This window comes from Canis aureus, chromosome 33, assembly GCF_053574225.1.
Source record: "Canis aureus isolate CA01 chromosome 33, VMU_Caureus_v.1.0, whole genome shotgun sequence".
Classification (NCBI taxonomy): domain Eukaryota; kingdom Metazoa; phylum Chordata; class Mammalia; order Carnivora; family Canidae; genus Canis; species Canis aureus.
In genome coordinates, this window is record NC_135643.1 from 5,559,228 (window position 1) to 5,574,311 (window position 15,084).

The 15,084-nt window shown below is 36.6% G+C and overlaps 1 protein-coding gene across 3 annotated transcripts in view; it reads right to left on the reverse strand.

Moving 5' to 3' along the window:
- The window catches only part of PRKG2 (protein kinase cGMP-dependent 2), a 99,846-nt gene that overhangs the window by 11,752 nt on the left and 73,010 nt on the right, over positions 1–15,084 (reverse strand). For all 3 annotated transcript variants that reach the window (XM_077882660.1, XM_077882659.1, XM_077882661.1), the window contains exon 15: positions 1,579–1,742. In XM_077882660.1, coding sequence (XP_077738786.1) covers positions 1,579–1,742 — 164 coding nt within the window. The remainder of the gene's footprint in view (positions 1–1,578; positions 1,743–15,084) is intronic.

Here is a 15,084-nt window from a genome sequence, read left to right on the forward strand (position 1 = left end):
TCAACTTCTTGACAGCTTAAAGCCACTTTAACAACTAACTCCATGTTACTGGGCATTCCCCCTTCCTTATTTCCTTCCTTTATTTCCATACTCCTTGTAGCAATTGTAGCTGATAAAGACTGAGTTGTATATTCTTTAGTTACCTACACAAAGTATCATCTATTTCTTAGAAATGTGGCTGACAAAATTCCCAGGGACGAGGAACAAATTCTTGAAACAGAACTCCTTGTATTCCAAGACTGTAAGCAACTTTCTCTCTGAATGACAGTCTGGATAACTTTCTCTTCTCTCCTTTAAAATCTCAAGTAATGAGTATTTGAAAATGAATGCAGATAATATAAAATAATCTTTCATATCTGTTTGCTCAATGCATATGGCCAAGGAAGTCGAATATACCCACAGGTAATCTAACACTGAATCTGTAGAAGTTGTAAAAGTTCAAGATTTTATGAAACTCTTTTTAAGTATGTGTTGAGACCTGAATCCCCATCAAAGGGCTCATTCCAGTATTTCATATGCCATTCTATATGCAAATCCTCTCTGAAAAGAAGACAATATTTGCTTATAAAGGTGAATGATCAAATCAATTAATGACAAATGGAGAGAGAACACTGAACTGAATCCCATGGGTATGTCCGTGCATTATGTTAAAAATACATACGTATAAGGCATAGGCGTGTAATGCAAAGTGTGTCATATTTAGGGTTAGAAGGTCTGGGATCAAATCCCTGACTTTAAGCAGATAGCTCTGTCCTGGCTTTCTAATCCATAACCTCTAAGTCCTAAAATCATAAAGATTCCTTCTTTAACTTCCACATAAATTTGTGAAAACTAAACTGAGAAATACACATATAAGAGCTTTGTAAACTGTAATTGCTTCACAATATAATATTACATAGAGCCTATGTATGTGTGTGTGCACGTGTGGGTGTAAATGCGTGTGCCTGTTTATGCATGCATGCACGCATGTTGAAAATTTGGGATACTGGATTCACTAATCTAGCCTTTTAATCCCCCCAGGAATGACAATTCAACTTGAACTGTTAAACCTCCTGCTGAGTCTGGCCTCTGTTCATTAGCACCTCTAGAAAGCAGTTGACAAGGAGATTAAAATTTAAATCCAGCAATGTTCCTTTCTCTTAGTTTTTCTGGTTAATGATTTATTGGGAAGATGGAAGAATGCAGCTAAATGTACTTTCATTGTTTAATGGATTTAACTGAAACATGATTACTGTTTGTTCAATTACAAAAAAATATTTATGAGAGGAAATAAGAATGGCCCACAGCTTCACTTCCTTTCCTTATTCTTACCAAAACCTTCCCACATTTAATGATGTTCTGTATAATAACAGGCCTGGCCATGTTAGGTAAACCAACGCAATTCTGTATTTCTTTCCTGTACCTTCCTGTAGATTTTCTCCATGTTACAAACCAGCAAGCCTACCATATGTAAAATATACAAATGAGAAAAGTCATCATGCTTAATCAAAAGCATTTCTAAAATGTTAACCTCTTAAATGATATCTCTTCTATCATTAGCAAATTATCTGGTACTTGTGTGAACTCGCAGGTACTTACTTGCCAGTTAGGAGCTCATACACTAGAATTCCCAGGGACCAAAAATCCACACTAAAGTCATGACCTTTGTTGAGAATGACTTCAGGAGCTACATACTCAGGAGTCCCACAGAATGTCCATGTTTTCTGTCCAGATCCTATTTTCTTAGCAAATCCAAAGTCAACCTGGAAAAGAACATCAAAGACATTTTCAGAGACCATAAAACTCATGTTCTTTAAGTCTCCCTCTAGCTTCTCCTATTTTTTGTCCTACACCTCCATCCTCCCCTTTACACACACACACACACACACAATACACACCGCTGGCCCTCTCATTTATTCTTCTGCAGGACTAGGTAAAAATCTAAGTTACACTGGAGACTGTTCCATGCGCACACCTCTACGTCCATGACCCCTAGAAGATGAGATGAACGCTTAGCAAGTATAGACCATTACAACAATTATGAAGCTCAGAGGAGGCAGATGAATGATTTTCTAGTCAATGGTGGTGGCAATCATTAGGAAGAGGAGAGAAAGGGGAAGTGATCGACCCCAGTGCACTTTAAGCTCCATCATGGAAAGAAGAGTAATGGAGAAAATTTAGAGTTTGGGAAAGGGACTGTTGTTGAGAAAAGGGGAGTCTTAAAATTCAGATCAATCTTTAAAACCATTATGCACAATGTCTGCACCCTTTACATTTTGGCATGCCAAAGACAAAGCCAGAATCACATCATCTCAACTTTGACTGACTATGTACACTTTCAGGCCTTTTCAGGCAGGCTGGTGGTGAACAACACCTGCAGGAACTTATGTTCTGAAAAGACCCAGTTGGCACCCACTTTCTGTTGGCCAGGCCCTGTGCTAGGCTTATAGATACAGAGCTGACAAGGAGAAATGCAGGGTGTTGGAAATACTTACACATATGTGACTAATATCACTTCATGTGATACATGATATAGTAGAAAATTACACAGAAGGCCAAAAAAATATATACTTCTGGAGTATTAGGGAGAAGACCACTGGGGGAGATGTCATTAGGAGGTGATATCTGAGCTCAGGCCTGACTGCAGATCAGAAATTGTCCTCGGGTTATGAATGGGTGCTACCATCATCCGTCATTTCAGAACAGGTCCCTCCACTTCTCGGAGACTCTATCCAATGAACTAAATAAGTCTGGGCACAGAATTGAGATGGCCAGGAAGGCTGGAGCAACAGGAAGACTTGCTCATTGAATGGAGCCAGCATACATGACTGATAGGGAGGTTTCTGTCCACAGGAGTTATTTAGCATATGTACTTTTCATCTCTAATACATACAGATATTATTTGAATAAAATCACCTTTCACCTCTCTGCAGTAAACAGACACACAAATTATACCTAGTCCTCAATATGAACACTTTAATAGTTTCATTATGCATGGACTATGCTATAATATGGCAATAATATTGACTAAAAAAAAATAAATAAAGTTAACATATCAAAATAGGCCCACACCTAAAAGAGTATGCCAGTGAACTATAAAATTCAACCCTCGTTTATTTATTTGAATCCTTGTATTTACAGTCTTTGTTGTACCTTAAATTAAGCTCTTAGAAACTGAGCTTTTTACTAATGTTTTTTTAGTATTTATCATGCAACAGCAAGGATTTCCTTATTAGAAAAAGGGAATTTAAACAGCCTAAATTGAAGTGGGCTTTTACAGTTTTCTTTTATCCATACAAAATGACTCATAAAGATTTCATCAAAGGGATGGCTAGGGATACTATGAAATTAAAATTTGTAACCAGCTGAGATTAGCTTATATACTTACTCCTTAGAGAAAGAACCAATATGAAAAAATCCTAGCTAATTTTTATAAAGACTGAAATTTAAGAGACAGGAAGGCAAGGCTTATAATTGCATTTTTGTGTATGCACATATGGAAATATTGTTGTTTCATAATAGCCTTTCAACTCATTTTTTTCATTGCATCTAAGTTTTCCTTTTAAAAATGACTGGAAGTTCATTAGATGTTTAGAAGACTTTTTTCTAGCTCCGAAAATGCTGAATTTTAATTTGAATAGCTGGTTTTGCTTTTGTAGTATTTGAATATCGACCCACAGAGATGGCAATAATTATATTAAGATTCTAGGATTTATGAGAACTTACCACGTTTCTTTGATCTTATCAACTTTAGGCTAATCCATTTGGTCAGAGGAAAGTGACACTCAGACCTATCCAAAATCACATGCCGAATAAAGAAGGCCTCAGATCTCCTCATGTCCAATTCTGTGTATTTTTTTTTAAAGATTTTATGTATTTATTTGAGAGTGAGAGATCACAAGCAGAGGGAGGGGCAGAGGGAAAGAGAGAAGCAGATCCCCCAGTGAGCAGGGAGCCCAATGTGGGGCTGGATCCTAGGACTCTGGGATCATGACCTGAGCCCAAGGCAGACATAACCGACTGAGCCACCCAGGCACTACTCTGTGTATTTTCTATAAGCATTCACATCACCTCTGTCATGTACCACCATGGATTCCAGCACAAAGCTTCAGTCTTTTTTTAATACTATCTCTTCCAGGCAACAGAAATGTAAGTTCCTTCCTTCCTTCCCTCACTGAATATTTATTGAATACTAGTATGTACCACGCACCAAGGATACAGACAAAGCCCCAGTCCTCTCAGAGATTACATTCGAGAGAAAGAGAACAAGCATAAAATTAGAAGATCATATGTAATAATGCCAGATACTGACATATGCTATGAAGAAACATATGGAAGAGTGAGGTATGGAGATCAATAGGAATTTTACTTTAAATAGGGTGACCAGGAAAAGGCTCTCTGAGGAGGTAACATTTGAACAGATTTTAGCAGAAATCTGAGTGAAATAAGAAAAAGGGCTCTGTAAAAATCTGAGAAAAAGTGATTCTGACAGAGAAAGAACAGTGTAAAGGCCCTAGCCTTTGGGAACATGCATGGTAAGTTCAAGGATCAGCAGGAAGGCCAGTATGGCTGGGCCACTGTGTGTGAGGGGAAGAGAGACAGGAAGTAAGAACAGATTATATGTTGCTCTGGGAAACCCCAGAAAGAAGAGTTATACATGTCCTAACTAAGTTTTAAAGGATCATTCTAGAAGGCAAGAAAATAGACCCACACTTTTTTTTTTTAATTCTACTAACAAAACTGAGCTTTCAAGAAGAATATCCAGAGAAGCCACACACGTTTCCTCTAGTCTCTATTAAATTTCCATTATTAAAAGCAGCTTACATGATGTTGAGAGTTTAAAAACATCAAGTCTCAAAGATTTTAATGAACTAGAAGGTTTTAAGATGCTTCTCAATTTGTAGTCGTGATTGCAGCATTCAGAAATAGAAAAATTAGCATTGTAGCTTGCTGGAGGCTGTGTCCAGTACATACTTGCTTTTTCCCAGAAGTCTTCCTCTGGGTCAGTAAGTTTGTCAGATATTGGTTCTCTTGGTCACATAAAAAATGGATACAGAATTACCAGTCTAATTAAGCCAAATGATTCATGGGGACATAACATTCCAAAAAAATGTTTATGTGGACTTTTCAGGGCACCTACTTCGCCTAAGTCTAGACAAAGGGTACAATGGAATTTGTTTATCCTGTCAGCAGCAACAACCAAAGATGATTTCGTGTCCTTGTGATACTAATGTCCATCCACTAAAGCAGGCAACAGTGGATGGCTTCCACTGGATGGAAGTGAGAGTGAGGGAGGCTAAAGTATTGTCCTTCACCGGAAATACTTAGCACATTTTCTAGAAAGTGGGCACATTGAAGGGGAGCTCTCCATGCATGAGCACAAACTGAAAAAAAAAAAACTTTGGAGGCTCATCTCATATGCCACCACCTTTTTGAAGCCTTCCTTGAATTTACAGAATCAATTCCTCTCTCCTATGAGGTACTTTAACACTGTTTATATTTCACAGTTACATCCCTTATGGCAGCATCCTTTAGTTGTGTGTGAATAAATCTAGCTCCTTGAGGAAAAGTATTATACCCTATCCATTTTTTAACCCCTACAGCATTTGTAACATAGCAGATGTTCAACACTTGCTTGGTGAAAAAGATCTGAATGAAGAGATAACTGTTAACATCGGTTTTAATAAGATATGTAAAGGCACATGTATATGTATATGTATGATCTTCACAACAGCTTGGTGAGCTACAGACTATTATCCCAATGTTAAAGATGAGAAAATTAAAGTCTAGGAAGGTCACAGATACTTAAGGTGAGACTTGATCCGGGTTCCAAAGGGAACTTTCCCATTATACATAAATTGATGAGAATGTAGGAGATTTTTAAGAGAAAAGAAGCAACATATATTAAGCGCATTGGTGGAAAAAGCTTAATTGTTACTTAATAAGTACAGCTAATAATGGTCTGGCAGAAAAATTATAGTTGGAGCTGATAATTACTTTTATCTGTCATATTAGGAAAAACTGAAACATATAAAATAATGTGACCTATATGCAGGTTAGAATAAAGCGTGAGCATAAAAGCCCACTGTACGCACAACCAGGTTAACAGAGCAGAGCCAATGCAGAAGCCCTCTGTGCTCTTCCCATGGTGACCTACTGCACACTGCCAAGAAGAGGTCACCACCACCCTGACTTTTGTGTTGGGCAGGTATTCGCATTCATTTCTAACTATACCCCATATTTAAAATCCTTAAGTGGCTGAGTGGTTGAGCGTCTGCCTTTGGTCCAGGGCATGATCCCAGGATCCGGGATCGAGTCCCACATCAGGTTTCCTGCCTGGAACTTGCTTCTCCTTCTGCCTGTGTCTCTGCCTCTCTCTGTGTGTGTCTCTCATGAATAAATAAATAGAATCTCTTTAAAAAATCCTTAAGTAAAGTAAGTTCTTGTTTTTAAAAAAATTAGGTAAATCTTATAACTATTCTTGGGCAAATGGCCTATTTTCATTTAAAATTATATTTGTGAATTTAATTGATACTGGAGCACATTTATTTTCACTGCCATATCATGCACCACTGAATTAACATACGATTTTTTGTCCATTATGCTGTTGATAGGCATCTGTCTATATCTGTGTGCTATGATTAAAATGCTTCTATTAATACCATTTTCCATGTTACTCAGCAGAGGTACATAGAAAATGGTAGAATTACAAGATCAAAGACATGGTATATTCAATTTTACTACACAACGTCAAATCACTTTCTTTAAGGACCGTACTCTATTATCACCTTCTTCACCAGTAGCAATGCATAGAGTTCCGGTTGCTCTACATCTTTACTATCCTTTAATGACATCAACTTTTATTTTTGTCATTTGTAAGTATTACATCACTGTGACTTAATTTGCATTCCCCCACCTTAGTAATTAGTTTGAACTATAATATTATAACTAGTTTTAATATTTGAGAGAAATTCCTCCCACCCTCTTCTCGTTTGCCTTCAGAAATGTCTTCACTATTCTTGGCCCTTGGTTAATCTATATAAACTTTAGAATCAGCTTGCCAAACTTCATGAAAAGCTTTGCTAGAATTCCACTGCACTGTATCTAATCTGTAGATCATTCTGGAGACTATTCATCTTTATGATATTGAGTCTTGCTATTTTATTTTATTTTTTTTTATTTTTTTATTTTATTTTATTTTTATTTTTATTTTTTTTGTGAGTCTTGCTATTTTTAAACCTAATACATCTTTCTGATTTAGGGTGATGCTATAGCTACTGTAACAAACATATCTAAGAAAGTATAAAAGCTTAAACTCTACATTAATTTACTTCTCATAATGAATTTTCTTGAGCAGTAGGGGATCTCTAGGCATTGGGCCAGGGACACAGGCTCCTTCCATTGTTCTTTTTTTTTTTAAATCTATTAATTTGAGCAAGAGAGGGATAGAGAGAGCATGTACACGTGAGCAGAGGGAGGGGCAAAGGGAGAAGGAGAAGGAGAGAGAATCTCAAGCAGACTCCCTGCTGAGCACAAAGCATGATGTAGGTGGGGCTCAATCCCATCCCCCTGAGATTGTGACATGAGCTGACATCTTGACCTGGCTCGAAATCAAAAGCCAAACACTCAACTGACTGAACCACCCAGGCACCCTTGGCTCATTCCATTTTAAGGCTCTGCCAACTTCAGATCTCAGTATTTGTTAGCCACAAGTCATAAAGACTACGAGTGATTATCCACAGAGATCACTCTCAGCCCAGGCCTGATCATGGTGCACAACCATGTCAGCTCACACTTCACTAGCCAGACTGTGCCACAGGGCCATAACAGGCACAAGGAAGGATGGATATGTTGTCTAACTCTGTGTCCAGAAGAAAAAGAATGATCCTATTAATTTACATGTTTTTAATGTCTTTCTATAAATTTGTCTAAGTTTCTCAATAAAGCTCTTACACATTTTTGTTAGATTTATTCCTAGATACATTATATTTTTATTTCTGTTATGTAAACATATATTTTTTGTATGCTTTTTAAAAATGATACTTTTATTCCTATTTATCAACTATGTTTCTGATATTTAAAAATACACTGAGTTCTTATATTATTAATCTTATATCCAGCAACCATTCTAAACTATTTACTTAATTTTAATGATTTGTTGTTATATTCTGGATTTCTGTATAACCATATCACATAGGAAAACACGTTTTGTTGTTTATGTCTCAATCTTTCTTTTAATTTTATTTATATCTTTCTGCATTGGGTTAGAACTTCCAGTAAAATATAGAAGTGCTTATTTTACTGACTTTTAAAAGCATACGCCTAATGCTTCATCATTATGTACAGTGTTTGCTTCAAATTTTAGGAGGTATCTTTCACTGGGTTAATAAAATTTATTTCTATTCCTAGTTTGCTAAGATTTTATCATAACTGAATGTAGAAACATATCAAAAATTTTTCTGCATCTACTGAGGTGATTATAGAATTGTTTCTCTTTTTTAATCTACTGAAATGGTGATTTGGTTTAAAGAATTTTTAATGTTCAATTGTGCTTAAATTTGAGATATATCCAATTTTGTTATGATTATGATGTCTCATATAATTTGTATTCAGTTTGCTACTATTTTACTTATGATTTTTACAGTAAATTTATGAGCTAGATGGGACATTAATTGGCCTTCCAGAGTTTTCTTTGGAGAACCAAGTTTATACTAGCCTCACAGAATAAGATGGAAATTATCTCTTACTGCTTTCTGAAAGAATTCACATCTGATTAGTATTATAAATCCTGAAGGTGAATTCTCTGGATGTGGTGTGCTATAGATTGAATGTCTATGCCTGTACAAAATTCTGATGTTGAAGCTCTAATCCCCAATATAATGGCATTTGGAAGTGAGCCCTTTGGGAGGTAATTAGGCCACGAAGGTAACATCCTCATGAATGGGATTAGTGCCTTTACGAAAAGAGACACAGAAAGATGATTTCTCTCTGCTATGTGAGGACACTGTGAGAAGACAGCCATCTGCAAACCAGAAAGAGCCTTCACCGGAACCTAACTATATTTTTACAACATACATACAAACAAATATGTATTTCATATATAGTAATAAAGTTGCCCAAATACTTTCTAATCCACATAGATCTCTGCTTTAATTGAAATTATGTTTATTCATAATAGTATTTATCTGTATCTCTTTTGATCAGTAATTCCAGTTTGTTAATTTTTTTAGTCTTTCAAAACATCAGCCTTTGCCTCTGTATCCCTTTTATTTTCTATTTTATTAATATTCTTAACTTTATTCTTTTCCTTCTTTTCTTTGGTTTTATTCTGTTTCTCCCATTTCCATCTTCTTAAGTTGAATGCTTAGCTCATTAATTTTTAGCCTTTCTTATTTCCTAGTGGAAACATTTAAGACTATAAATATTACTCTATTATTTTAGTTGCAAACACATGTATTGATATGTAGTGTCTATTGTGCAGCTCAGTTTTATAATATTCGTTAAAATTTCTTCTTCACCGATTCTTAAGTTATTTTGAAATATCCTTAAAATTCCAGTGAGATGAGTTATGATCTTTGTTATTTCTTCCTTTTATTTTTTCAAATTTTGTTTTTAATTTCTAGCTTAAATACATTGACATCAGTGAACAAAACCTTTATGCTCCTATTTTCAGAGCGAGGAGGTAGCTGCCCCTCTGACCTTTCACTCATTCTTATATGCTAAGCAATGCTCTAAGTCTGGCAGTAAATACCACAGCACAATTTTTGCCTCATGGGGCTATTGCCATAGAGGGGAAGGTAGGTCATAAAGAAGCAGGCAGCAATATCAACATTTAATATGTTCTACATTGAATTTTCTTATATAATACTCACTATAGGATTAAGTTGCTCTATTACCACATGAAAAGTATTACTCACATGAGTTAATAGCACAACCAAAGAATGTTTATTGATTTACTAGATTACTACCAAGTCTTTCCTTAAGCAAACCCAAGAAGACAAACTACTACATTAATTCTGCTAGGGTTGAGAATAAGGTAGATTTTTCTTTAAACTCTAAGTACTGTCCTACACTGTATTATTGTCCTTGATTCAATCATGATAACCAAAAGAAAGACTATTAATCATAATTGTCTTCATCACCTTTCCTTGGCCTTGAAAGTATAGAAAGATTGAGGAAATCATTGGATAAGTGGGTGAGACATGGTGACATGAGACTCTTCATGTTCTTTAGTAATATCTGCTAATTCTTGATTTCCTCTCAGTGTGTTTACTGATAGAGACAGTATGGACCAGGTAGCATTCATTTGGAAACAAATCTGGCTGATAATCTCAATTGTGGACTGGGGAAGAAGAGTAGAATGAAGTCTTCATCCCTCACTACAAACTCATCCTCTGTAATTACCACAAAAAGGCACATCTCTACACCCTCTAGAGAGACACTTCCAAAACCCAGATCTTTCCTTTACATAAGTCTTTTCCCCCAAGCTTTCACTGGTTATGCTTCGCTAGAAAACAAAACAAAACAAAACAAAACAAAACAAAACAAAACATCATTCCCATCGTTCCTTTCTTTCTGTCCTTAGATATCTGATCCCTCACAGATATTGCCAAGAAATTATGTAGGAAGATGAAAAACACCACTTAATAAAAGTTTGTAGAATGAGACCAAAGTAAGTCTTACATAATCTTTCATCCTCAAAGACTTGATGTCCAAGACTGGACAGCTTAGTGTCCATCACCCAGATGTGCATTCTTATTGTGTTGTCACCAGGCACTTCCATCACCCCCCATCTCTACCACAGTCCCCTCAGGAACTCTCAGTGGAACAGCCTGGCTGGACTGTCAGCCGGCAACCTAATTCCTCTTTTTCGTATTTGCTGAAACTTGCTTCATGGCCCTAATGGATGATAAAATTTTGTTAATTTGTATTCTTCAACTCTTGGGAACAATATTCTATAAGCCCATTAGATCAAGTTTATTAATTGTGTTGTGCACATCTTCTAAAGCTTTAGTGATATTTGGTTTGAATGTTCCATCAATTTCTGAGAGAGATGTATCAAAATTTCCTATAATTGTTCATTTCTCCTTATCAGTTCTTTCAAATCCTGCTTATTTTTTAAGCATTCTAGTAGGTAAATAAAAGATTAGGATTTTCACATCATCTTGGCAAAATGAGCCTTTCGCCATCCAAGGATAACCCTTTTATTTCTAGCAATACTGCTTCTCTGATAATGAAACCTGCATTTCATTTGTTGCATTTGTTGACTATTTCCCAGACATATTTTTTCTGCCCCTTACACTTCCACCTTTCTGCAGCCTCATGTGTTAGGTCTGTCTCTTGTAAATAGCATCTAGCTGATTTTTATTTTTCAAATCTATCTGACAATCTTTGGTTTTGATCTGGAGAGCTGTCTACACACGTTAGATTTCTTTCTGCTCTGCTCTTGGAGGGCGCTTTCTCTTGGATCTTTTCCTAGGTTTTCTGTGTCTCTCTTGCTGCCTCCTTTGAAAATGACTGATATTTTTTCCTACTTTATTTTTTTTTAATTTTATTTTTTTTTATTTATTTATGATAGTCACAGAGAGAGAGAGAGAGAGGCAGAGACACAGGCAGAGGGAGAAGCAGGCTCCATGCACCGGGAGCCCGATGTGGGATTCGATCCCGGGTCTCCAGGATCGCGCCCTGGGCCAAAGGTAGGCGCCAAACCGCTGCGCCACCCAGGGATCATTAATTCCAATTATACCAACTCCTGGTTTTCACGCTGCTGCTGTTGAGTTATTTAGCATTTTCTCATTTTCAATACTGGATAGCGGAATGAGAATGATTACTTTGCACCAATATTTAAAGAGATTTAACATGTTTACCATCTTTCTAAGGCTGCATCTCAGATCCTCCATCAGGGATCATTTTTCCACTCCCTTAAGCACATCCTTTGTATAAGGGTGGCAAACACCCTTCATCCTTGTTTGAAAATACCTTCATTTCACCCTTTTGAAAGATAGTTTCCCTGGATTTACCACTCAAGTTTGTTAGTTATTTTCTGTCAGAATTTTATTTTATTTTATTTTATTTTTTATTTTATTTTATTTTAAAGATTTTATTTATTTATTCATGAGAGACACAGAGAGAAAGAGAGGCAGAGACACAGGCAGAGGGAGAAGCAGGCTCCACGCAGGGAGCCCAATGTGGGACTTGATCTCGGGTCTCCAGGATCACGCCCTGGGCTGAAGGCAGGCGCTGAACCACTGAGCCACCCGGGTTGCCCTCTATCAGAATTTTAAATATGTACCACTGCATTCTGGATTCTCTTGTTGCTATTGTGATGCAAACTGAAAGCCAAAGTTTTATTCGTTTCTATGTAAATTGTCGTTTCACTTTGATAGTTTTTGATACTTTGTTTGTGTTGTCCCCTCCCACAATACATTTCACAGTAAATCAGGTCTGGCCCTAACCAGATCTGACCAACAGCATGGGCTGGAAACGCTGGGATGTGACTGAGAGTAGGTTCTAAAAGGCATTGTATGGGCGCTTCAGTGGCTCAGTGGTTGAGCATCTTCCTTTGGCTCAGGCCATGATCCTGGGGTCCTGGGATCAATTCTTGCATCAGGCTCCCCGTGTGGAGCCTGTTTCTCCCTCTGCCTATGTCTCTTGCCTCTCTGTGTGTCTCTCATGAATAAATAAAATCTTTAAAAAGGGGAGGGGCATTGTAGCTTTTCCTCGGATGACTCACTCTGAGGGAAGCCAGCTGCCACGTCACTGAAGACATTCAACCTCCAAAAAGGCCCATAATGCCCCCAAATAACAGCCAGCATTCATTTCCCAGCCATGTGATTAAGTGACTTTGGATCTGGATGCCCTGGTCAAGCCCTAGACAAGCTTCCAAGTGACTGAAGCCCCAGCCAACATCTGACTGAAAATTCAGGAGAGACCTCAAGTCAGTACCACCCAGCTGAACCACTCCCCAAAATCTGACCCACAGAAACCATGAGAGATCATAAATGATTCTTGTGGTTTTAAGCCATTACATTTTGAGGTGATTTGTTTTACAAAGATAGGAGCTACAACAAATACAATTTGTCCCAGATGGGATTTGTTTGGGTTCTTTTACGTGATGATTGGTGTTTCTTATAATCCCCCCAAATTCTCAGCTATTGTTTCTTTAAATACTGCTTTTCCCTCATTTTCCAATATTATTTTATCTTGGAAACAGATTTATAATTTTAAGAACTTCTCAATCTGTTCTCTTATTTTTTTATCCTTTTCTTTGTGTCTCTATGCTACATTCTGTGTAAATTACTTAAATTCATCTTTCTGTGAACTGATTTTCTCTTAATTTGTGAATCACCCGACATTTAACCTATTACATTTTTCAAATTGATGTATAACTTACAAACAATAATATGCATAGATTTTTGGCATTTAGTTCACTGAGTTTTGTTGCAGATTATACATGTAATCACGACTACCATATAGTTAAGATACAGACACACTCATTCTCTCAGAAAGTTCCCTCATGCCTCTTTCTAATCAAATGTCTCTCCCAGAAGCAACCATTGTATTGATTTCTACCATGATTCTAGAATGTCAATAAATATAATCATACAGAAGATACTCTTTTGTATCTGGCTTCTTTTGTTCAACATAGTTTTTTAAATTCATTCACATTGTTGCTTATAGTAATTCATTCCTTTCTACTGCTGAGCAGCATGCCATTGCTGAAGTACTACCGCCGTGTGTTTATGCATCTTATTGGTGACAGATATTTGAGCTGTTTCTGATCGGGGGACTTTTAGAAATAAAGCTGTTATGAACATTCCTGCCCAAGATTTTGGAAGGCAGGGTTTCAGTTTTCCTAGATAAATACCAGGGAGTGAAGTTTCTCCCTGGAAGTTGATTTTTTTTTTTTTATCATAAATTAGATATATGTTTGACTCAATAAAAAATAGATAACCTAGTCTTCAAACAGTTTATACCTTTCTTTCTCCACTAGAAATTTAGGGGAAAGTCCTTGCCAACACTTTGTAGTCATTTTAGTGACTATGAAATGGTTCCTCTTTGTGATTTTAATTTGCATTTCCTTGATGACAACTGTTAGGGCTTATTAACCATTCAATGTCTTCTTTTGTGAAGTGATTTTTCAAGATCTTTGACTATTGTTTTTTTAGTTGGGTTGTCTTTTTATTACTGAGCTGTAGGAGTTATTTATATATTTCCCAATACAATCAAATCCTTTGTCATATTAATATATATTGCAAATATTTTCTCCCAGTTTATGGCATGATTATTCATTTTCTTAATGTACTTTATTTTTTTCTTAATGTATTTTAATGATAAGAAGTTTTTAATTCTGATGAAGTCCAATTATTATGGACTGCATGTTTGTATCTCCCCAAAATGTATATGTTGCAAAATCCCCACTGGGATGGTATATGGAGGTAGGGCCTTTAGGAGGTAATCAAATCATGAGGTCAAGCCCTCATTATATAATTTGAACCTTATAAGAAGAAAGCTCACCCCCCTCAACTGTGTGTGAGCAAGTCTGTGTGTGTGTGTGTCTTTCTCAAGTGAAGGAATGAGAAGGCAGCTCTCTACCAGCCCAGAAGCGAATCCTGCCCAGATGGATACCAGATCTGCCCGCACCTTAATCTTGGTCTTCCTAGGCTTTAAAACTGTGAGAAATAAATGTTTATTGTTTAAGTCATCCTGTCCATGGTATTATTATGGCAGCCTGAAATTTTTTAAATTACTATTTGTATTCGAAGAAATCTCTGCCTACCCAATGTAGTGAAAATATTACCATATTACCATTTTGAATTAATTTTTCTTCATTGTGTGAGGTGGGAGCAGGTTCGTTTTTTCCCCTCACATATGCATATCCAGTTGTTTCAGCATCATCTGCTCAGAAGACCGGCTTTTCCCTTTTTGCTAAAAATCAGTTGATCGTATGTCTATCTCTGGACTTTATTCTATTAGATTAAGCTATTTGTCTATCCTGTATTATGACACTGCCTTGATTACTGTAGTTTATAGTATCAGATACTATAAATTCCTCTATTTTGTTCTTCTTTTTTCAAAGTGGTTATTAATTTTTCTAAACTGTGT